Source organism: Artibeus jamaicensis, unplaced genomic scaffold (genome assembly GCF_021234435.1).
Source record: "Artibeus jamaicensis isolate MK-2021 breed Jamaican fruit bat unplaced genomic scaffold, CSHL_Jam_final contig_548, whole genome shotgun sequence".
In the NCBI taxonomy this organism is placed as follows: Eukaryota; Metazoa; Chordata; class Mammalia; order Chiroptera; family Phyllostomidae; genus Artibeus; species Artibeus jamaicensis.
This window is the reverse complement of record NW_026521883.1, coordinates 17,011,659-17,035,382: the sequence shown is the minus strand read 5'-3', so window position 1 is coordinate 17,035,382 and position 23,724 is coordinate 17,011,659. Positions and strand designations below refer to the sequence as shown.

Below are 23,724 nucleotides of genomic sequence, written 5' to 3'. Positions count from 1 at the left end.
ACCCTGAAACTAGCACCAGAAGGGCCCAGTTTGCCTGGGGGAAGTGTTGGAAAGGACTGAGGTCTGACTGAGGTCTGAACAACAGAGCAAGCACCATTGTTCCCTCTCAGACCCCTCCCCGACATGCAGCATCACAACCCAGCCACGTGGGTTGCCCCGCCCTGGAGAACACCTAAGGCTCCACCCCTCACACTTAACAGGACCAAAAAAAAAAAAAATGGCTAAAACGGAAGAACAGATCAAAGCTCCAGAAATAATACAACTAAGCGACCAAAAGATAGCCAGCCTATCAGATGCATAGTTCAAAACACTGGTGATCAGGATGCTCACAGAACTGGTTGAATTTGGTCGCAAATTGGATGAAAAAATGAAGGCTACACTAAGTGAAATGAAGGGAAATGCACAGGGAACCAATAGTAATGGGAAGAAAACTGGAACTCAAATCTATGGAGTGGACCAGAAGGAAGAAAGAACCAACCAAACAGAAAAGAAGAAAAAAACAAGAATTCAAAAAAAATGAGGAGAGGCTTAGGAACCTCCAGGACACCTTTAAATGTTTCAACATCTGAATTATAGAGGTACCAGAAGGGGAAGAGGAACAGCCACCAGTGGAAAACTTATTTGAACAAATAATAAAGGAGAACTTCTCCAATCTGGCAAAGGAAATAGACTTCCAGGGAGTCCAGGAAGCTCAGAGTCCCAAAGAAGATGGATCCAAGAAGGAATACACCAAGGCACATCATCATTACATTAGCCAAGATTAAAATGAAGGAGAGAATTCTAGAAGCAGCAAGAGATAAGGGGACAGTCACCTACAAAGGAGTTCCCATCAGACTGTCAGCTGATTTCTCAAAAGAGACCTTACAGGCAAGAAGGGGCTGGAAAGAAGTATTCCAAGTCATGAAAGGCAAGGACCTACATCCAAGATTGCTCTATCCAGAAAAGCTTTCATTTAGAATGGAAGGACAGATAAAGAGTTTCTCAGATAAGGTCAAGTTCAAGGAGTTCCATCACCAAGCCCTTATTTTATGAAATGTTAAAGAGACTTATCTAAGAAAAAGAAGATAAAAACATGTATACTAAAAGGACAGCAAACTCACAATTATTAACAACCAGACCTAAAACAAAACAAAAACAAACTAAGCAAACAACTAGAACAGGAACAGAAACACAGAAATGAAGACCACATGGAGGGTTAGCAATAGGGGAGTGGGAGGAGGAGAAGGGGGGAGAAAGTACAGAGAATAAGTAGCATAAATGGTAGGTAGAAAATAGACAGGGGGGAGGGCAAGAATAGTATGGGAAATGTAGAAGCTAAAGAACTTATGACACATGAACGTGAACTAAAGGGGGGAATGTGGGTGGGCAAGGGTGTGCAGGCTGGGAGTAAAGAGGGGAAAATGGGACAACTGTAATAGCATAATCAGTCAAATATATTTAAAAAAGAAAAAAAAGAAAAATTTCTGACATTCATGGAGTTTAGCCTATCAGTTGGAGATAAATACAGTGTGTGTGTGTGTGTGTGTGTGTGTGTGAGAGAGAGAGAGAGAGAGAGAGAGAGATGACCGTATTATTGATACTCTAAAGAAAAATAAGGCCAGATAAGGGGAAAGAAAATGATGGGAGGGGTGAAAAATACTATTTTAGATGGGATGGTTCAAGAAGGCATATAAAACAGAAATGACCTTTGACCTGAATGAAATGAGTGCGAAAACCATGCAGACACTGGGAGAAGAGCATTCCAAACAAAGGAAACAGCAAGTGCAAGGGCCCTGAGGTGTGCCTGGCTAAAGCAGAGTAAGCAACGGAAAAGGCAGTAAGAGATGAAGCCATATGCCATGTGAGGGCTTGTAGCCAGCCCATGATGAGACTTTTGTTTTTCTTCTGAGGTAAAAAGCCCTGGGAGAGTTTTGATCAGTGGAGTGAGTAACTCGAGCTGCTGCGCTGAGAACAGACTGCAGAGCAGTGAGGGTGGCAGCCGGGGGGCCTGTAGGAGGCTTTTGCAGTGACCCAGGTGACAGAAATGATAGAAACTTGATGGTGTCAGTGGAAGTGCTGAGAAATGGTTATCACCCTGCATATACTCTCAAAGAAGAACCAATGAGATTCTCTGAGGGATCGGACGTGGAAATGAGAGAAAGGAGAGAACCAGGGTTGACTCCTGGGTGTTTAGCCTGAGCATCTGGGAAAAATGCTACTGACTGAGATGGGAAGACTAAGAGAAAAGCAGGTTTGGACTGGAAAAATCAAGAGTCTGGTTCCTACAGATTGTTGCACACTACGAAACCCTCGCATCTGTTATTAAACCATGGCAACAGATATTGAGAAGATGAGGATCCTAAAATTCATATGGGATTTCAAGGGATCCAGAATAATCTTAAAAAACAGAACAAAGTGGACTCACACTTCTCGATTTCAAAACTTCCTACAAGGCTACAGTAATCAAGGCAGTATGGCACTAGAATAAGAGTAGGAAGAGCAACACATATAGATCAACAGGGGAGAATTTAAAGATCAAACATACACCCTCACATTTACAGTCGATTGCTTTTCAACAGAGGCACCAAGACCATTCAAAGTGAGAAAATAGTCTTTTCAATAAATGGTATCAGGAGAACTGGATATCTATATGAAAAAGGATAAATTTGGAGCCCAACCGCATACTGTTCATAGAAATTAAAATGGGTGAAAGATTGAAATGTTGAAGCTAAAACTATAAAACTCTTAGAAGAAAACAGACATAAATCTTTATGAGTTGACATATGGCAATGCTTTCTTAGATTTGACACCGAAAGCATAAGCAACAAAAGGAAAAATAAATTAATTATACTTCATTAAAATTCACAGCAAAGCAGGCCATGAAAATTAAGGGAGGGAAGGAGGGAGGGAGAAAGAAGGAAAGGAAGAAAGTGTGAATAAAAGCAATATAAAATTCAGAGGAGAGCGATCCTCAGTCAAGTTCTTTCAGCATTACATTAACCTTTTTTATTTCCAACCACCTGCAGAAACCCTGTATTTCAGACTGTGCCCCACCCCAAGCAAGTTTCTAAGAAGGGGGGGAAAAAAAAAGGACCAGGAACAGTGAAGCATCAACAAATTACATCAGCAATAATTACAGAAAACTTTTAAGGCACAGTACTCCTCACCCCTCCCAACATGTGACTGATGAGCCAACCATACAGTGGGAATCCACCCAGTACAGGAAAAACAGCTGTTAGCTAAGGAAGAGCGCCCTGTGGCAGAAGATTCTGAGGCCATGTGGCCAGGTGGCCAGCAGGAACCAGAGGCCGGGAAGGCAAAGTCAAGGGCTCACAAGATTGCCTTCTCTTCAGGCCTTTGTGTAATCCGTGATCCGTTGGGACACAGACAAGCCTTTAGCAATAGTTACTGAAATCCGTCATCGCATCAGTACTAAAACCAGTCAATACCAGAGGACCCGACTGCCAGGTAAAGTGTTCTGTCTGACTGACAGAAGAAGGGAGAACCCTCTCCCACTGCTCCGGTTTGCTGTCCACACCAAGACCAACAAAGGTGATGTAAAAATGTTCAATAATTCAACCGAAATCAGCAAGAGGAAGGAAAACACTAGAGGTCAGTGCTGGCGGCCTGGGACCTTCCTCGTCTCCGCCCAGTGAAGTTTCCTCCCCCTCTGTTGGGGACCCTCGCACCTGGATGCCACCCACAGTTGACCTCAGCTTCCCACCCCAACCTGGGACTACACTGCATCAGCGCTTCGCGCCAAAGCAGACCCCCATCCCGATGACAACCCATCGTGGGGTCTGCGCGATGGCCATCCAGGACCTGGGAGCAGCAAAGCAACTTTTCTGGCTAGCTCAGCTGCCCGGAGGCGGGGAGAGAAGAAGCCGAAGCCCCCAGCCCAGCCCCAGGGCCGGACGCGCCAGGCGCCCGCTGCCCGGCTCAGCCTCCGGGATGAAGCGGAACGCGGCGGGCGCAGGTGGCCCGGGCGCGCCTCCCCGCCTGGGAGCAGCCGCCCGCCTCACCTGGCTCGGCTCGCCGTCCCCACGCTGCTCTGCCCGCTCGCACACTGCGGCAACCTGCTGCGGTCCTTTTTTGGGTCCTTGGCGGGTATTTTCCGTCTGGCCCCACTTCACTTCCCGTAAAGGAGAGCGAGGTGGGGCGGGACCTCCTCTTCACCCTCCACCTCCGGCTTCCTCCTGTCACCTCGGGGAGCACCCCCTCCCCCGCGCCCGGCTCCGCGCGGGTGGTGGGCGGGCGCCGCCTCCGGCGCAGCTCGCAGACCCGCGGCCCCTGCTGGGTGGCCCTCTGAGCCACGGAAAGGTCCCGCTCGCCTCCTTTGGCCCCAGCCAGGTCTCCACTGCCCCTTCCTGGAAGGCGCAAAACCTTAGGACAAGTTTTCGTTTAGGACGCAGGGTGACTTTTACAAACTGCTCCAGAATCCGCGCGCGCTTCGAAGTATGATTTGGTGACTCTAAACAAATCTTCTCCTCCAAAAGCTATTTTCTAAAAGTGTTTCGTAGGGCATCAGATCAGTGTCTCCACCTGGCAGCCAGAAGTGCTGAGCAAAGTCTGCCCGCCCGGGGTCGCTGAAGCCCCGCGGGCTCCTCTAGGGCCGGCTGTGCTTCGGCGTCCAGCTCTGCCGCGGTCCATCCCGCCCCGCCGGCTTCTCTTCAGTAGGCCTGGGCATGGCCTTCCTAGGACAAGGGAAAGCTCTGGCATTTTTGGAAATGATAGGGGGGGAAGTACATGTATTTCTGGAAGAAAATGACAAACGGGGTTTCTGGTCGTGCAACCTAGTTCTGATTATAAAATAACTCTAAATTAAATTTCTAAGAGAGTGTTAGAGCAATTCGTTTTTTTAAAAAGAAAAAGCAACACACACACACACACACACACACACACACACACACACACACACACACGAGTAAGGAGAAATCTGTGAGCCTTTGCTGCCCCCCAGCGCTTCCTTCTCCCAACACCTTGTGTGGGCCTGCAGGGACTTGCAACTGGGGACAGATTTGGGGCACCAGGTTCCCACTCAGGGGCAGCCAAATTTCTCCTCCAGAGGTCTGGGCGTGTCTATGCAATGGCCTTGGGCCCACCTCCGTGGACTCTCAGGCAAAGCACTTCAGAACCAAATAATTCCACTTTTAAACACTGCAAAATGACTGGAAGCCCTAGTCCAGTTTCTCCTCTCATCTGTTCTATCTCACCGATCTGCCTCTACTTGCACCACAAATTCCAGCTGCCCACCCACCTGCGCACTCCATCATCCTTCCAATCAGTAACTACTTGGAGTTTGGATCTCAGTACCATTACCTTCTCAGATGTGTGCCTAATTTACAAAATCACATGTAGAATAACCATATGACATTGCCAGATATTGAATATACATTCAATCTAGTATTTCCAGGCAGCTATATCACAGTGATCTCAGAGTAAGGAATAACAGATTTTGCCATAGGGTGATGGTTTCAAGGAATGTCCTCCCATTGACAGAAGGGCCAACAGACTGCTGTTGGTTGAGGGTAAGGCAGGAAAAGTGGCCCCATGCCGACCTGTAGAGAAAGAAACAGCACTGGGAGTCACTGATCAGCTAAGACGCGGGGTGGCCAACAATGCAGCACCTGCGAATGGCTAATAAGATATTGGAAGATGCCCCCTTCTGCATGCGGCTAGGGATGTCACCAGGAGTTTACCAAGTGGATCAGAAAACAGACAGTGTTTAGATTCCTGTTAAAGGTGAGACCATATGGTATTTGTCTTTCACCCCCTGGATTATTTCACTCAGCATTATGTTTTCCAGTCCCATCCATGCTGTTGCAAAGGGTAGGAGCTCCTTCTTTCTTTCTGCTGTGTAGCATTCCATTGTGTAAATGTACCATAGTTTTTTGATCCATTCATTTGCTGATGGGCACTTAGGTTGCTTCTAGCACTTGGCTATTGAAAATTGTGCTGCTATGAACATATAACCAAAGACACTGAAATTGAGAACAGGCTGACAGTGACCAGAGGGGAGAGGGGAGGGAATTTCAGGGGGAAATAGGAAGGGTTTGCAGGAACGAGTATAAAGGACATAAGGACAATAACATGGAGGGGGGTGGGAAAGGGAGGAAGGTGGGGAGGGCTGGGGGGATGGGCTGGGATGGGGGCAAAAGGCAGAAAACTGTACTTGAACAACAATTAAAATTAAATTAAATTTAAAACTTTTAAATTTCATACTAAAAAATAAAGTAAAATAGATCCAACAGTTAACCACTAAAATATTCCCAGTTAACCTATGATCATATGACAGAACATTCCTAGTGGATGACAAATGATTTAGTGAAAATAAAAGATTTCACATTCAGAAAAAAAAGACAATGGTACTATGGCCCATTTATTCACTCAGTGAGTCAAGTATTAGGTACTGGAAATGCAAAAATGAATGAGATAAGTTGGTCTCTGGCCTTAGGGAACTTGAAAGACCTAGTAAGCAGTTAACTTCAGTGCGGCGAGATAAAACCCCTGGCAAGGAAGGTAAAGCCTGCTACTGAACACAGATAAATGACATCAAATCCAGACTTCCCAGAAAAAGCCATGTGTAATTTTAAAAGTACATTAAAAAAAAACTATCAAGAGTAAAATACAATCCACGGGATAGGAGAAAATATTTACAAACCATATACCTGATAAGAATGTAGTATCAGGTTGTATAAGGCGCTCTTACAACTCAACGACAAAGAAGACAAACAACCCAATTAAAAAGTGGGCAAAGGACTTCCACTGACATTTTCCAAAGAAAACATAAAAATGGTCAACCAGCACATGAAAAGATGTTCAATGTCTTAGTCTTTAGGGAAATGTAAATCAAAACCATAATGAGATACTGCTTCACACCCACTAGGTTGGCCATAACTTTTTTTTTTTTTTTAAGAAAAGAAAAATGAACCCTGACTGGTATGGCTCAGTGGATTGAGCACTGGCCTGTGAACTGAAGTATCACTGGTTCTATTCCTGATCAGGGCACATTCCCCAGGTTATGAGCCAGGTCCGCAGTTGGGGGCATGTAAAAGACAACCGATTGATGTATCTCTTGCACATCGATGTTTCTCTCCCTCATTCTCCCTTCCCCTCTCTCCCAAAAATAAATAAATAATTGTTTGAAAAAGAAAAATAAGTGTTAGTGAGGATGTGCAGAAATTGGAACCCTTGTACGTTGCCAATGGGAATGCAAAATGATGCTGTTACTTTGGAAAATAATTAGGCAATTCTTCGAAAAGTTAAACAGAGAATTACCATATGCCCCAGCAAGTCCATTTTTAGAAATGTGCCCCCCAAAAATTAAAAACAGGTATTCAAACAAATATTTGCACCTGAATGTTTATAGAGGCACTATTTACAATATCAAAGGTGAAAACAACCTAAATGTCCATCAGTGGATAAACAAATAAACAAATGTATATACATCCAATGGAGTATTATTTCGCTATACAAAGTATAAACAGTGGTACCTTGGCACTCATTAATTAGTTCCAGAACTTGTGGCAGGCAAGCAACAAGTGATAAAGCATTTTTTTTTTCGGGGCAGCATTATGACTCACACAAGTTCTAGCAAGTGCAACGAGCCCCAAGCAAGGTCTGAGTGTTGAAACATTTCTTTCTCGTCAAAATGCAACAAGTACCAGGTTTGAGGAGTTCTGCAGCCGATGAGTACCAAGGTAACTGAAGTACTGATACATGCTACAATATGGATGAACCTTGAAAACATTATGCTAAGTAAAGGAAGCCAGTCACAATGGGTCACAGCATGTATGATTCCATTTAAATGCAACATACAGAAGAGGCAAATCCACAGAGACAGAAAGCAGACTGGTTGCCAGGGGCTGGGCACATGGGGAACGCGGAGGGACTGCTGTGGCACAAGGAGCTTCTTTTGGGGAAACAAAAATGTCCTGAACTGGATAGAGGTGAGAGCTGCACGACTCTCTGAATGTAGTAAATGCTACAGGTCGGTACAACTTTAAAAGGTTAACAGTTAATTTTTTTGTGTGAATTTTGTTTTCATTTTCAAAAAAAATTGGTCTAGGAGAGAAAAAAATGCGACAGAAAGTAAGGAAGTGATCAAAGAACGACATGCACCCGTTGGAAGAATGTAGGGTCCCTCCCCGGAGACAGCTGCTCCTCGGCTAAGGACTTACCTGTTTTTATTAGGACTGTGAATATATTGTTGCTTTTAAGCTATATTAACATAATTTTTCAAAAATGACCACTCTGAACACTGTGGTTGTCAAGGGATATTCTTAAATATTTTATACCTATTGCAATTTTTAGAAATCTTGTTTTGTATTTGTTAAACTGAACACAATTCTTAGACAATGTTTAATATTACTTTTCATATACAAAATAAACATTTGTTTAAAAAGACATTATACTCACCTGGCAGGAGAGATACTGTGACTGAGCAAGTGGTCTTCCCAGCACATCCACTGCATTTCGAATGCGCTGACCCCTGTGGTTTCCCCAAATGTGGGAAACTTGACTGCATGATTTGTGGTAGTGGGAAACTGCATTTGTAGTCTCCCCTGGCTAAAAAGTTAAATAAAATTTTAAAAAAATATTTTTTTTACAAAAAGGATCAGTAGCCAGTTTGAAAGGGCTCCAACTGGCCAAATCTGGGACAATCTTAACATCAAAATAAATCACTATAGTGGCAGTCAGGATTGGCTTTGTGGTCATGCACTTTGTAGTCACACAGGGCTCTGCACTCAGAATTTAGTGCTCTGGAGTTACCATCATAGAATTCTTGATAATTTCATCTTTAAATCCATGTTTTATAAGTGAAATCTGATGGCACAATAAAACATGCTGGGGGCTTGGAGTCTGCTCACACATGGTTCTGACTCCTATAACTGCCCACTCCTCACCCCTGGGCCCCTGGGTTTCGGCCAGCCTTGCATTCACGGCCTTGCTCCAGGGCATGAACTAGGTCACCTTGGCTGATGGAAGCCCACATTCCACCAGCACCTTCCACTGGGGCATGAGTGCAGGAGGAGTAAAGGTTGGGTACATGCCCCATAGCACCATGGAAGATGGGCAAAAAGTCAGTGCCACAAGACATTCCCTGTGGCACGCATCAGGGGCTTCCCTTTCACTAACACCCAGGAATGAAGAATTTCCGGGCGCGGAGGTTGCAGTCCCTTGGGATTTGCTGTGGTTGGAGTGGTAGACCCGTGAGGAGACTAACCTCCTCATCCGCACCTGGGGCCCTGCATTTCGATTTTGCATTGGGCCCCACAAATCATGCAGTCGGCCTGCTGCTAGTCATAGATTGTAACACATGGAATAAAATAGGAATCTGAAAATCATACTGACACATCATTTCTAAAATATTCCTACCAGAAATGCATAACCTGAATCTATGGAATCATGCAGAAGCATTAAACAAACCCAAATTAAGAAACACTTTATAAAATAAACCAGTGTCCCTAAAAAAAAGTGCCGATGTCATGAAAGGCGATGACTGAGGAACTGCTCCAGAATAAATGAAACCAGAGACGTGGCAACCAAACTCAAATGTGGTCCTGGATTGGATCACAGAGCAAGAAAAAAAATTGTCTTTTGCTCAGAAGAACATTAATGGGACTCAGTAGAATTTGGATAAAATCTGAGATTAGATAATAATATTGTATTAATCTTAACGTCCTGATCTTGATCATTATACTGTAACTAGGAAAGAGAATATCCTTGTTTTCAGGACTTGCAAACTGAAATACTTAGGGGTAAAAAGCATCATGTGAGCAACTTATTCTCATGGGTTTAGAAAAATAATGTGGGTGCTTGTATATGTAAACACACATACATAAATATGGAAAGATGAGAGGAAAATTAACTCGAACACCGTAAATTTTAACATTTGTGAAATCTGGATAGGAGGTATGTAAACATTCCTTTTATTATTTTTCCCCTTTTCTCTAAGTCCAAAATTACTTCAGAATAGTAATTTAGAAAAACATGTCAAAGTCTATTCAGAAAATCCCCCAGGATCAACTCTAGTGGCCCACTCGATAACCCATTGCCTTGACTTTCCCCTCTCTTTTTCTTCTCCTTACACTCCTGGTTTTGGACTTAGCGTGGATTTATAATGAGACTGGAGAAACCACCCCGATTCTGTTAACTGGAAGGCCTTGATATTCCTTTCCCAGAAGCTCTGGTGAGGATGAAAACGGACTGCTGGGGAGACCACTGCCAATTTGAAACACTCAGTGGTCGTGACTGTTTATGGGCTGAAATCGATAGAAGCTGCTGCAGCAACATGGCTCTCTAGAATCGGTCAGGAATAATAGAATTTTCGAACAGCAGGCGGCAGGACAACTACTACGCTGGGAAGCAAAGGCGGAGTGCAGCCAGACTGTCTCGACTAATAGGGATCTGTGGTGGTAGCTAATAGATTCATGGTCCTCTTAAAGTGTGTGATCCAGTGCTTTTTAAGGTATTCAAAAGGATGTATACTCACCTCTATCTAATTCTAGAACATTTTCATCACCTTATATCCACTACCAGTCCCTTCCCTTATATCCATCCCCTATCCCTTTTCTCCCCTAGTCCTTGGCAGCCATTACTCTACTTTGTCTCTATATGCTTTTGCCCATTCTGGACACGTCATACAAATAGAATCACTCTTCTTTTTTTTTTAAAGAGTTTATTTATTTTTAGACAGAGGGGAAGGGAGGGAGACATCAATGTGTGGTTACCTCTCACGTGGCCTGCAACCCAGGCATGTGCCCTGACAGGGATTCAAACTGGCAACCCTTTGGTTCGCAGCTCATGCACAATCCACCGAGCTACACCAGCCAAGGCCAAATAGAATTACTCTTATACACACCTTGCTTTTATGTTTTCAAAGTTTTACCCAAGTTGTAGTACATATCAGTATTTCATTCCTCATTAAGGCTGAGTAATATTCTATAGTGTGGCTATACCGTAACTTACTTATCCATTCATTAACTGATAGACATACAGGCTATTTCCACTTTTTGGCTACTATAATAATGTTATGCACATTTGTGTACAAACTTTTGTGTGGACGTGTTTTTATTTCTCTCAGATATATATGTAGTAGAATGGCTAGGTCATATGGTAACACTAGGTTTACCTTTTTTGAAGAAGCATCAACCTGTTCCACAGCAGCTACAACGTTTTACATTTCCACCAGCAGTGTATCAACGAGGGTTCTAATTCCCCACATCTTCACCAAACTTTCTTTTTGATTCCAATCATACTAATGTATGTGAAGTGGTACCTCCTTCTGGCTTTGATTTGAATGGCTGCACTCTTTACTGGAAAAAAAAATCAATTCATCCTACTAAACTAATGCACCCTTCTCCAAAGGAAGATCAAAAGCAATTCGATTTAACTTGATGTTAGACGATTATTCCTTGGCTATAATAGGATTATATATTTGCTTACCCATCATCATGTAACTTACTTACCTTGTGGGAAGAGTCTATGTTCCTGCTTTTGACTTTGGGCTTGACCACATGGCATGCTCAAAACCAACAGAGTGTGAAAAGATGTGTTATTTGCCACAATTGAGCTTAAGTTTACAATTCTGTTTACTCTCAGTTTCTCTCTCTCTCTCAACCCTATACTCCTCTGCCTTACCTCACACAGAAGCTGCTCCTTGAGACTGGGCCCACAAGGACAAGACACACATTCACAGAATCCCAAGCAAAAACAAACCTGTCAGAGCCCTGGCTGGTGTAGGTCAGTGGCTTGAGCGTGGGCCTACAAACGAGAGGATCGTGGTTTGACTCAGGGCACATGCCTGGTTGCAGGCCAGTTCCCAGCAGGGGATGCACAAGAGGCAACCATATATTGATATTTCTCTCCCTCTCTCCTTCCCTTCCCCTCTAGAGATAAATAAATAAAATCTTAGAAAAAAAAAAGCCTGTCAGATAGTTGATATTAGTATATTAAAATTTTTATATAGTTTATATGCCTAAAAGTCTCAAAAGCTCCCTAAACTGTTAAATGTGCTGATTAAATCAATGTATGCATGGTTCTGTGTTCACTTTTGTATTGTTTGTTCTGGTGAACATACTACTTTTATAATTCTTTCTTCATTTACTTAAAAAAAAAAAACCCATACTGTCCATTCAACGTGAATAGCTCAGATTAAGTTATAATGCATTTACTTTCAAGAAAATCAGTAAAAATGAGTTTATTTTTTTAAATGAGTTTAGTTCTTAAAAAGCACTTTGTACATATGTGATTACATTTGTAGCTGTCATTGAAAATATCAAGTTTAAGAGTGTTAGGTTAAAAACTAATATAAAAAATACAAAAAAAAACAAAAAAGTATCAGTTCTACACAACCTCAAAACTATATGAATAATAGCTTCATAACATATTAACTCCTCCCTAACCACCATTATGAATGCAAATTTGCTTGTATTAAATAGATTTGTGTCATCTTTGCCACCGTATATAATATACCATATACCCCCTCTAAAACCATTTGATCTGAGCCACCCCAATTCTCAATGTACTTCTCTACTCTTCCTGGGATGAGAAAGGGCTGGAGTCGAAAGACTCATGAAGGCTCACTGTAGGCTAATTGAGAGGCATTCTGCCCGAGATGGTTAACTTGGCTCACACCATCTACAAAGAGTTAAACACCATTCTCACTCAGCTCCTGTATAGATATAGCCTAAACTGTTACCCATGATGCTGTATAAATGTCTACTAAGAAACAAAATATCCCTAAAGACATTCATTTTTGCTTAAAAGAGAATTACTAATCTGTCCTGGTGAAAAGACGTATAAAAGTAAATATTGAGATTGACAGTGCTAGTTTTAAAAATCATCATCTATGATTTATTTATGTTTAAAATATATTTTGAGAAGTTTTTACAAGACTACTTATAATCAATGTATAATTTCAAAGAAAATTTAAGCAATTACAGTTTAACTGCACGTAGTATTAACTTTTCTTCTCTTCTGATTCCTCTGCCAATTTCAATTTCTCTTTTAATTCCTTCTGATCTCTGGAATTTTGTTGAAATATCGGTTGAAAAATATATATTCCTCCAGCAATTCCAAGGATACTAGCAAAAAGTAGTTGTGGAAAAGTCAATCTCCTAAACATCTTTTCAATAAATGCCACACGTTGCAAAGATGGTTTTGAAAAATTATTCTCCACTCAGGAAATCTCTCCAGATCTGTGTGCAAAGTAAATGGAAAACAAAGCAATAAGTTAGAACAAGATTTTTTTTTAAAGATTTAATGTTACTACTTTGCTCCAGAGTGAACAGTGCTTTTGTCATAATATGTAAATATCACTTACTGATTAAACTAAAAATGGAATATATACATTTAGGAAGTATGGAAAAGAGGGCTAGGGGATAGTGTAAAACAAAGCCAAATCCTGTTATAGAATGTTCTCACTGGTTTAAAATGGATAATTTAAAAGGGCAGAAGTGGGACAAGGCCAAGCCAGTCTTTATGCCTGCAAAGCATACCAATCCCATCTGGAAGTAGGAGATAGAGAAATGTTACTTTTCATTATTAGCCCATTTTTATTATCTCATATTTTTGGCAATATGTATCATTAAAAGCAATACTTTTTTTAAAAACACAGGCTAAAATTTTATGAGTTCCCTTTGATCCCTTACTAAGTACATGTAGACATCAAGTATAAATCACTTGCCATCCATTTTTGACAAAAATGTAACAGAGATTTGGCCGGTTTTACTTCTAATAGAGGAGTTAAGACTCTAACACTTCTTGAAAAGTTACAATCCTTGCCAACATCTTAGCCTCTGGAGAAACCAGGTAGGTGTTTATGAACGAGGACAGCAGAGCAAACAATTTACATCACAAACATTACGTCACAAAAACATTAGGGGCAGAACTGATACTAGAAACTAGCTTGCCTTAATCACTAAAATGTAATTTACTTTTTACTAATCTGGGAAAGAAAAAACCTGTTTTCTCCTGGACTCTACCATTAACTCAGATAAATGACACCACTAAGCATCCGTTGAATCAATGTCTGCTAAATGTTAAAAAGAAAGAAAAAGAGCCATTTATTTGCCCTTTGGAAAATTGATCATTAAACCATGACAATAATAAGAAAGTTATTCTTCTGCCACTAGCTGGCTGGCGCTGACCAAGTCATTTCATGTTTTGAAACCTCATTGTCCATATGTCTACAACAGGCTACCCTGCCCGCCTTGTACAACAAACTGTCATTGTGTGGTCACCCAAACATGTTTACAATTATCATTACAGGCATACCTCGGAGATATCGCAGATTTGGTTCTAAACCACTGTAATAAAGAGAATTTCACAATAAAGCAAGTCTCACAAATGATTTTGGTGTCTCAGTGCCTATAAAAGTTATGCTTACACTGTACTGAAGTCTGTTAAATGAGTGATTATGTTTAAAAAACAAGGTACATACCTTAATTTTAAAATACTTTATTGCTAAAAAAAATGCTAACCATCATCTGAGCCTTCAGTGAGTCGTAATCTTTTTGCTGGTGGAGGGTCTTGCTTCGATGTTGATGGCTGCTGACCAATCAGGGTGCTGGTTGCTAAAGTCTGGGGTGGCTGCAGCAATTTCTTAAAATGAGTGAACAATGAGGTCTGCTGCTTGCACTGACTCTTCTTTTCACGAAGGATTTCTCTGTAGCATGCGATGCTATTCGACAGCATTTTACCCACAGCAGAACTTCTTTCAAAATTGGAGTCAATCCTCTCAAATCCTGCTGCTGCTTTGTCAACTAAATTTATGTAATGTTCTAAATCCTTTGTTGTCATTTCAACAATCTTCACAGCATCTTCGCCAGAAGTAGACTCCATCTCAAGAAACCACTTTCTTTGCTCATTCATAAGAAGCAACTGATCTGTTACAACGCTTGCTGCTTCACCTTGCGTTTTTATGTTACTGAGCCGGCTTCTTTCCTTAAACCTCTTGAACCAACCTCTGCTAGCCTCAAACTTTTCTTCTGCAGCTTCCTCCCCTCTCTCAGCCTTCATAGAATTGAAGAGAGTTAGGGCCTTGCTCTGTATCAGACTTTGGCTTAAGGGAATGTTGTGGCTTGTCTGATCTTCTATCCAGACCACTAAAACTTTCTCCATATCAGCAATAAGGCTGTTTCGCTTTCTTATCATACGGGTATTCAGAGGAGTAGCACTTTCAATTTCCTTCAAAAACTTTTCCTTTGCATTCACAACTTGGCTAACTGTTTGGCGCAAGAGGCCTAGCTTTCGGCCTATCTCAGCTTTCGATAGGCCTTCTTCACTAAGTCTAATCATTTCTAGCTTTTGATTTAAAGTGAGAGATATGCGACTCTTCCTTTCACTTGAACACTTACAAGCCATTGTAGGATTATCAACTGGCCTAATTTCAGTATTGTTGTATATCAGCAAATAGGAAGGTCTAAGAAAAGGAGACTACCAGAGGAAGGGCCAGCGGTGAAGCAGTCAGAATGCAAACATTTATCAATTCAGTCCAATGTCTTCTAATGTGGGCATAGTTTGTGGCAGCCCAAAACAATGACAATCGTAAGACAGAAGATCACTGATTACAGAGCACCATAACAAATATAACAATAATGAAGTATGAAATATTGCGAGTTACCAAAACGTGACACTGACACACAAAGTGAACAAATGCTATTGGGAAAATGGCGCCGATGGACTTGCTCCTCTCAGGGTTGCCAGATGTTTAAAAAAAAAAAAAAAAGGCCCGCAATATCTGCGAAGAGCAATAAAGCGAAGCGCAATGAAACGAGGTATGCCTGTATTATCACCATTACCATTCAGACTTCTCCCACCGTTCGGCTCACACTCCAACTCACTGACCCCGCCTCCCGCCCGACCCTGCAAAGGGCGATGATTTCCGCTCATCCCAGCAGTTTCCGGATCCCGGGGCCCAGAGACTTCAAAACCGGAGCGGGCAGCATCTCCGCAACACAGGCAAATGCCTATGGCAAAGTGCGGGCAAGCGCTAGGCAAAGTTTAGTAGCCCGGAACAAAACTGCAGCTCCCCGACGGTGAAATCACCACCGCTGGGAGTTCGCGAAAGTTACCCTTTCCCAGCTCCCTCCGCGTCTGCCCCGGACGGCTGCTCGCAGAAGCCAAACTTAGTGAGCCCAAAAGCAGTGCGCGCTACGACAGCCTACCTCCTGAAGGAAGGTGGTGGCCCCGATCCCCAAAGCACCAGCGGTATGGAGCGAGAGCCCAGCGACAGCAGCCTCTTTTTCCGCCGTCTCCAGAGCCGCTCCCACGAGAAGGTGAAGCTGCGAAAAAGAAAGTCGGTTCTCTACGTGAGCCCCGAGAACAGCTCGGGGCGCCGGGGAGGTGAGTGAGAAGAGGGCATCCAGAAAGAGGCGGTGGAGGGAAGTCGCGGGCTCGGAGCGAGGGCTCCACCTGCTGGGTGGGGGTGCCAAGAAATCGACGTGCGCTGGAGACGAGATTCTTCACCGCTGCCGTTTGCAAGGCACTGTATTGTGTGTTGTTTAGTGCCGCCTACCCCGCAGCCGTGTGTAGTGAGTAGGCATGATTCGGCCATCCTATTAAAGGGGGCACCCAGGCCAGGCGTTACCCAAGCTTTAGCAGCTGCGACGGGCTGATTCCTGGAGTGGGGACAGTCCGACCCTGCCCTATTTCATTTGTTCCCTCTGCCTGTCTCTTTGGTCGGGATGATGTTGGCAGGAGAAAAATCACCCCAGCAAGTTGCGGGGAGGGTGGATTTAATAAAAAGATGGACTCCTCATTCATTCAGTAATTATTGACTGTAGGCTTTTATGTGACAAGGACAGAATGGGCGGTATAAAATGAATGCCTAGTTACTCCTCTGGAAACCTGAGACCAACAAAGAGGAAACGTATACATTCAATAAAAATTAAAAGATTAATAAATAAATTTTTAAGAAAAGAAAGGGGAGTTTTCTTTCTTTCTTTTCTTTTTTTTTGCTAAATGGAAAGTGAGGGTGGGAGGAGTGTGACCGTGCGTTAGGGGTGGTGGGGAGGAGAGCCTTCTTGGCCCCAGCCCTCTTGCTTCCTTCCCCTAACCCACACCTTGTTAGAAGTTGCGCGCCAGCAAGGTAGAGGTTAGTGAAGACAGTAAATGACCATACTTTCAACAGGTTTTTTTTCCTTTTGCCTCAATCCACAGAGAAAAGGCGGGGGTGGGCTGGGGGGCAACAGAGATAATCCAGTGAGTCTTCTAGTGTCTCTGTAAGAGGAGAGTTCAAATGGGGCATGTATGTTGTGTTGAATGTAGCAATTGTCCGAGAAACATTGAAGATGCGTTTCATGAAAACAAGGGAGGAGACTTAGCAGGACCCCAGAATGACAGCAAAGAATTACAGTGGATCAGAGGTGGGCTACAAACTCAAATGCTCAGGAGGTCAACACAGGCAAGGTTAAATAAATCAAAGCACCCTGTATGTCAGTACCAGTCAGTTGCCAGTGGAGCTCTGTGTTGCCAGATCTTAGTTTTGGAGTGCTGCAATAGAGACTTTAATATAAATTCTGATTTTTTTAAATTTTGGCAACTAAATTTAAATTTAAAAATAATACTCTGTATTTAGCCTAGCGGCTGTCCATCTATGGTTAAGAGCAGGATGTTGGAGTCAGCAGACAGACCTGGTTTTGAATCCCGTTTAGTCATTTACAACCTTTTTGACTTTGGACAAGGCAATTTACTTCTGGGCCTCCGTTTCCTCTTTTGTAAAAAGGGCAGATATCTACCCCATAGCATTATTTACCCCATAGCATTATTTACAGATCTAAATGAGATAATGCATGAAGAGAAATAAACTCAGTGCCCGACTATTGAGTTTATTTTAAAATGTACAGATCATTTTATAAGTCACTGTTTGGCACATATACAAAAAGTTGCTACCTAAATTAGTAATTTGTTACTGGTTTCTTTCATTAGATACACATATAGGATCCACCTAAGGCCTTAGTTAACCCAGTCTTTTTCGGTATTTATCTTCTCTTTATACAATAAGTTGCAAGAATGATTGGTTAAGTGAAAGGAGTGGTAAATCACCCAGCAGTGAGGCCCTGCTTTGAGAGTGGTTTGGAGGGGCCCAAGTTCACTAACGTGCCTTAGCAGAGCCCGCACAAGGGGCCAAACAGAGCAGCAGACTTTTTAGTTCTGCAAGCAGCACTTGCCTGACTTTTGTGCCACAATTACCTGTCTTGTTTTGTTTTTCAGATCTTCTTGGTGAAAACATTTACCTGGTCTTGTTTACCATAACATTCCGAATATGTAACTGCTTTTTAGTCCAGACAAGTTTTGTTCCAGATGAGTACTGGCAGTCTCTTGAAGTTGCACATCATATGGTTTTCAAATATCCTTTGTAGTTTCTTCTCCAAATTAGGAATGTGTGTATTCCTCTTAGGAATTGTGGCAGTTTCTGTTACACATTTTCAATCAGTCCTCTAATTTTCTCCAAATTATCTTAATTTATCAAAGTATACCCTTATTTTATGCTAATTTTTAAAATATATTTCTTTTATGCATAAAAATACACATATATTTCTTCGATGTTAATGTACTTGACTTAACCTTTAGCATATATTCCCACAGTGCTCATTACTGTGGAGGACATATATGAGGTAAAGAAACACACTTCTGTTTTGAAGAAGTTAACAGTTTAGTTGACCAATTGCATTTTTAAATATCTAGTATAAAATGCTAGAGAAGTTAAGAGTTTAGTTGGCCAATTGCATTTTTAAATATCTAGTATAAAATGCACATGTTTTTGAGCTGCTGTATCAAAAAAATGACATAGTTTTGTATATGAAAATGAAAGTAGGTTTTGTTTTAATGGTATTTTAACATTAGTCCTTAATATTACTAATTATGGTTATTTGACCTGGGAATGGACAGAAAGATTAAGAGGTTACACTTACCCCTTAATCTTTGCAAGCATTTACAAGATTCTGCATCTTTTGGGGAAAGATAGTGTTCAGCTGCTGGTAAGTTTTAAATAAGAGAGTAATCAAAATAGTTCTTAAAAGTAGATTTATTCCATCCTCTTTTAAATGTTAGTGTATATTAACTAAATGGTCTTATTGGTATCGGGAAATTTCTTTTTTAAAAGGCTACTGTTGCTAAACTCTGACCATATCTGGGAAGCACAGGGTTCCAAAGACATCCTGTGATATAAGTCTTTAATATGTGCTAAGACACAAGATTGAGCATGAAAGTGTCCTGCTGGAAGCAATCTTGCTAAGATTTTCATAATGACTACATTATATATTGAATATTTAGACTTTAGAAGTATATTTCCTTCATAATCACTTGAGAGCAGGTTGTATCTTGTTTTTTTAACTTGTGAGCAGAAGACCATGTTGTATGAGCTTATGAAGATTAAATACATATAAACACACTGAGAATTTAGTATTGAAATTAAAACTTAGAAAAATTCAACAAAAATTAATTCAACAAAAATTTAATGATATGCACAATTTCTGTGCTATGTTGTAATTAGGCATCAGTAGTAAACAGAGCTGTAATTCCTGGATCATGGATTTCTGGGGTTATCTGTTAGGAGAGGATACAAAGGAAGAAGTAATGGTGCAAAAGTTTCTCTAACCTCACTGTCAGGATCCTTTAAGCTATCGTCAAGTGGGACTCAGAACTTTGGGCCTTCCCCATTTTCTGTTAGGGAAGTACCCCAGAATTACAAAGGCAGTCTAAATCCTGAGGGGTGTTTGAAGACTGAAAGACACTAAGGTTCTGGGAGGCAGGGGGTTGTTTGTTTTTGTTTTTTAAGGCAAGACTGTACCCTCCCCTTCCCAATGGTATTTGACTCACCATTACTGAGAATCAAGGATCAGACCTGTGAAATGGATCATCAGGAAATATCCTGAGCAGTAGCAGAGATTCTGTCACGGACACAGGCAGGACTTAGGAACTGTGAATTCTCTTTTCTCCTTTCAGGGCTAGCCACTAGCTTGTAGATCATGCAGGGTATAGTCTACGTAGTCTGGAACCATGGCAGATATACATAATGTCACCAAGGATGTCTCATATCCCAGGAAGTAAGTTGTATTATAAATGAAGAGGTCTTCAAGATAGAAGAACTTCCTATTCCTCCAAGACCTGCCCACTGCCTTCAACCTGTAGCTGAACCTCCTGGCCATTTTGTGATTTAAAGGAAACCTTCCCTGGTCACCATCCCTACCCCACACCCCAACCCATCCCAAAAAAGCACTTGGTCACGTTCCAGGTGGGGAAAATTAGGATACTGTCAGTCATTAATAGTGTCATATTGATTATTTTAAATAAAGACCATATAATGTTGAACTAGAAGGGGTCAGAGAATTGAAGTATTTACATAGACAAAGGTCACAGCATGCTAAAAGCAGAGCTAAAACTAGATGCAAAGTCTTTCCAGATCGTTTCTCTCTAAACTGTATAAGGTGTGTGCACAAAATGAGGGATGACTTAGCTGCACTGTCGGATATGGCAGCCACTAGCCACATGTGGTTATTAAAATACTTGTGAGTAGTCCAAACTGAGAAGTGCTGTAAGTGTAAAGTACGTATTAGATGTCAAAGACCTAGTATGAACTAAGAATGTAAAATGTTTCTATAATTTTAATATTGATTAAAAGGAATATTTTAGATATATTGGGTTAAACAAATTTTACCGGTTTGTGATTTTTTAACTTGGTTACTATAAAATTTTAGATTACATATGTGGTTCACACTCTATTTCTGCTAGACAGTGCTGGCTCAGAACATGTGAGAAGAAAGAAGGATAAGAAGGGAGGCTTGCCCTAGCTGGTGTGGCTCAGTGGACTGAGTGACAGGCGGCAAACCAAAAGGTTGCTGGTTCAATTCGCAGTCAGGGCACATGCCTGGGTTGTGGGCCAGGTCCCAGCAGGGGTCAGGCAAGAGACAACCACACATTGATGTTTCCCTCCCTCTCTCCCTTCCCTCCTCTCTCTCTAAAAATAAATAAATAAAATCTTTTAAAAAAATAAAAGAAGGGAGACCTGATGGTATACCACAGTGGGGCTTTAAATAGAAGATGGTCCAAGGGCATTTGGCTCCTAGAACTCAAGGGAGGAATCAGGAGCTTAAAGAACAGGATTATAGAATGGTAAACTGCCAACCCAGGCTTGGTGTTCAAGATTTACCCCTGGCGTGTTCCTTCTCTTCTTTGCCCCACACCACTACTTTCTGTTTTCCAGAAACCATGTGAAACTATTATTTAATTCTTGTTAGGTCCTTACTGTCGTTAACTTTTCCAGTTAACCTGGAGAATGATGGTACCCTAAGTGTCTGGAGAGACTGCTAATAACTGAGATTACAACTCTACTTATTTTTGTGTTGAACTAAAATCTATCTGCTTTTAAATTTAAGATTTTTATATGACAGGTTTTCAAAAAGTTTTATTTATCCAGGATGAACATCTCTAGTTCTAAACCTCATAACCAGATAATGTTCTCTAAATATCTTATAATTAATACCCATCTTAAAATGAGGGTCTGCAAACTGAGCATAATATTGAGTTAGTGTAACTGGTTCAGAAGAGTATAGTGGGACCATTTACTTCATAAATACTACACTTCTCTCAGTGCACAAGGATTCTTTCAGTTGTTTTAGTGGCTACCTTACACTGTTGGCTCATATTAATTAAGTTTGTAGCCAAATTGAGTTTTCAGATGAACCACTTTCAGGCCTGGAAGGTAAGCATGGAGCTTATAGATCTCCATGCAGAGCAAACTAAAGGTATGTAACAGGTGCCCTTTACTACATATTATGAGGCACAGTTTAAGTGAAAATATGAAGTACAACATACTTATAACTCTAAGATTTAAGCAATTATTTACATGTTAATGAAAAGAAAAAGAACACAAAGCTAAAGTGTTAGAAGCCACAGACAACTGAAAGTCACACTGCTCTAATTATAATGTAAAGTTAATAAATATTTTGAGCCAACAAAAATATATTTATATATTTTTAGAACATCTTTTGAATAAACCAACATTAAATTATGCTCTACAGCAAAGTGCTATTTTGTTGATAACTTTAACACTTTTTTTAAAACTCTAAGATGCTAATGTATAGCATTAAAATTACTAACTCTTTAAGTTACACAGTGATGGGCAAAAGTAGGTTTACAGCTGTTCCTGTGGAAAATAATACAGTAATAAATAATAATACAAGAATAAACTCTCGTGTTTCACATACAACTGTAAACCTACTTTTGTTTACCCCTGTCTATATAATCTTTTAATTTCCTTTAAATTTTCTCTTAAATTTACTCTTTAATGTCATCTAAATATTATCTTATTTTCTATACTGTGAGATGGGGAAGCACTGTAACTTAATAGCTAAGAGCATAGGCTTTGGAGTCAGGGAGACCTGTGTTTGGTCCTGGCTTTCACATTAACTAGCGATACGACCCTGGGAAAGTTACCTGACCTCTCTGTGCCTCGGTTTTCTCACTTATAAAATAGTATCTATTCCATGGGATTGTTTGGAAGATTGAATGAGCTGATATATATAAAGTACATACTTAATATGGCACCTAGCACACACTACTATAAACATCTTATTTTAAATTACATACTGTTATGCTAATGAAAATAATTATGCCTCTAAAATAGAACCTTTACACAATGAAGTGGTTTGCTGGCTATTTAAATTAAATTAAAATTAGTAGTGTTTTATATATATGTGTGTGTATATATATATACATATGAGAATGGTAGAACTACTTTGGGTATTTACATGAAAAATTAATGTAATTTTTGTAAAAAAACAGCAATTTTTTGCAGGAGAATAGAATAATACAGTATGTTTACTTTTATACTAAGAATGGCTTTCAATTGATAGTTGGATTAGCTTGTTGATATCTTACGGTGATTCAGTGTAAACCAGCAGATGTTTTTAATATCTTTTTTTCCCACCAATGAAGATTTGGATTCCTAGACTTGCCCAGGCACTTCTGTCTGCTATAGCTGACTTGAAGCTTTATTCATTAATGAAGCAACTAGAAAATCAGCAAGTAGCAAGATGGGTGGTAAGTCCTAAACATTTTAGAAACTATATTCCAGTTATCTCATTCCTATAAGCATGAAAGACAGGGAACAGTATCGATTCCCAAACTGGTTTCAGAAGATAATTCATACAGCCTTACAGAGGTACTTCCATAATTAAGCACAATAGACTTCGAGTGTCGCACACCATCTCTCTCCGGACTGGGCCCCAGGCAGTAGTCCCTGATGCCCTCAAACCCAGTAAGAGGCTGAACCCTAGGAGACAGCCTTTGGAAGTATCTTCACTCCTCCAGCTGTCAGAGGCCTTGCCTCACTTGCCATAACATTCGGTAGGAATAGTTCTAAATTGCTGCCTACCTCACCAATAACCTCAGCCATTTACAGCCCTGTTCACTATTCCTCCAGCTACCTGAGACTCAGCCTGAGAAATACCTCTTCACTGAAGCATTCTCCACCTCTGGCTAGAGTGTTTGACATAGCTGGACTCTCTAAGGGAGAGGAGGTAGTGTAAAAGGCAGTCTTTTGTCATTTTACTTATTTCACAGGGGGAAGGTAGATTCCTGATCTCACAGTCAAATCTTGAATGGGTTTCCCCATTTAATCCATATCCTGAAGAGTGACTGGAGGCTGAAATACTGTTGCTACTTCATTTTGGCTGTTTTCTAAATTAAGTAAGCTTACTTGAGCCACCCTAGAAATCTTAACTACCTTTTTAAATA

At 41.1% G+C, this 23,724-nt stretch overlaps 4 protein-coding genes and 1 pseudogene across 5 annotated transcripts in view; 2 read left to right on the top strand and 3 right to left on the bottom strand.

The window, feature by feature from the left end:
* RAB27A (RAB27A, member RAS oncogene family) overlaps positions 1 to 4,092 on the bottom strand; it is a 69,416-nt gene extending 65,324 nt beyond the window's left edge. The window contains exon 1 of one of the 2 annotated variants that reach the window (XM_037151042.2): positions 4,002 to 4,092. The gene's annotated coding sequence lies outside the window, so the exon portion shown is untranslated. The remainder of the gene's footprint in view (positions 1 to 4,001) is intronic. The other variant, XM_037151043.2, reaches the window with a different exon arrangement.
* Positions 4,093 to 8,389: 4,297 nt separating this feature from the next.
* On the top strand, positions 8,390 to 8,544 carry LOC119053515 (uncharacterized; annotated as a pseudogene).
* Positions 8,545 to 12,811: 4,267 nt separating this feature from the next.
* On the bottom strand, positions 12,812 to 13,108 carry PIGBOS1 (PIGB opposite strand 1). Its single transcript, XM_053669996.1, has one exon. The coding sequence runs from the start codon at positions 13,106 to 13,108 to the stop codon at positions 12,944 to 12,946; it is 165 nt and encodes a 54-aa protein (XP_053525971.1). The 3' UTR covers positions 12,812 to 12,943.
* The window catches only part of CCPG1 (cell cycle progression 1), an 80,398-nt gene continuing 69,766 nt past the window's right edge, over positions 13,093 to 23,724 (bottom strand). The window contains exons 10-11 of the mRNA XM_053669994.1: positions 16,152 to 16,268; positions 13,093 to 13,181 (exon numbers count right to left, since the gene is read on the bottom strand). Coding sequence (XP_053525969.1) covers positions 13,093 to 13,181; positions 16,152 to 16,268 — 206 coding nt within the window. The remainder of the gene's footprint in view (positions 13,182 to 16,151; positions 16,269 to 23,724) is intronic.
* The window catches only part of PIGB (phosphatidylinositol glycan anchor biosynthesis class B), a 28,112-nt gene continuing 22,985 nt past the window's right edge, over positions 18,598 to 23,724 (top strand). Inside the window, exons 1-3 of the mRNA XM_053670128.1 lie at positions 18,598 to 18,602; positions 18,779 to 18,965; positions 22,924 to 23,028. Of these exons, the coding sequence (XP_053526103.1) occupies positions 18,598 to 18,602; positions 18,779 to 18,965; positions 22,924 to 23,028 (297 nt within the window). The remainder of the gene's footprint in view (positions 18,603 to 18,778; positions 18,966 to 22,923; positions 23,029 to 23,724) is intronic.

Excerpts from the sequence above, each read along its gene's own strand:
- PIGBOS1 (XM_053669996.1), bottom strand. The coding sequence starts at position 13,108 with ATGTTTAGGAGATTGACTTTTCCACAACTACTTTTTGCTAGTATCCTT.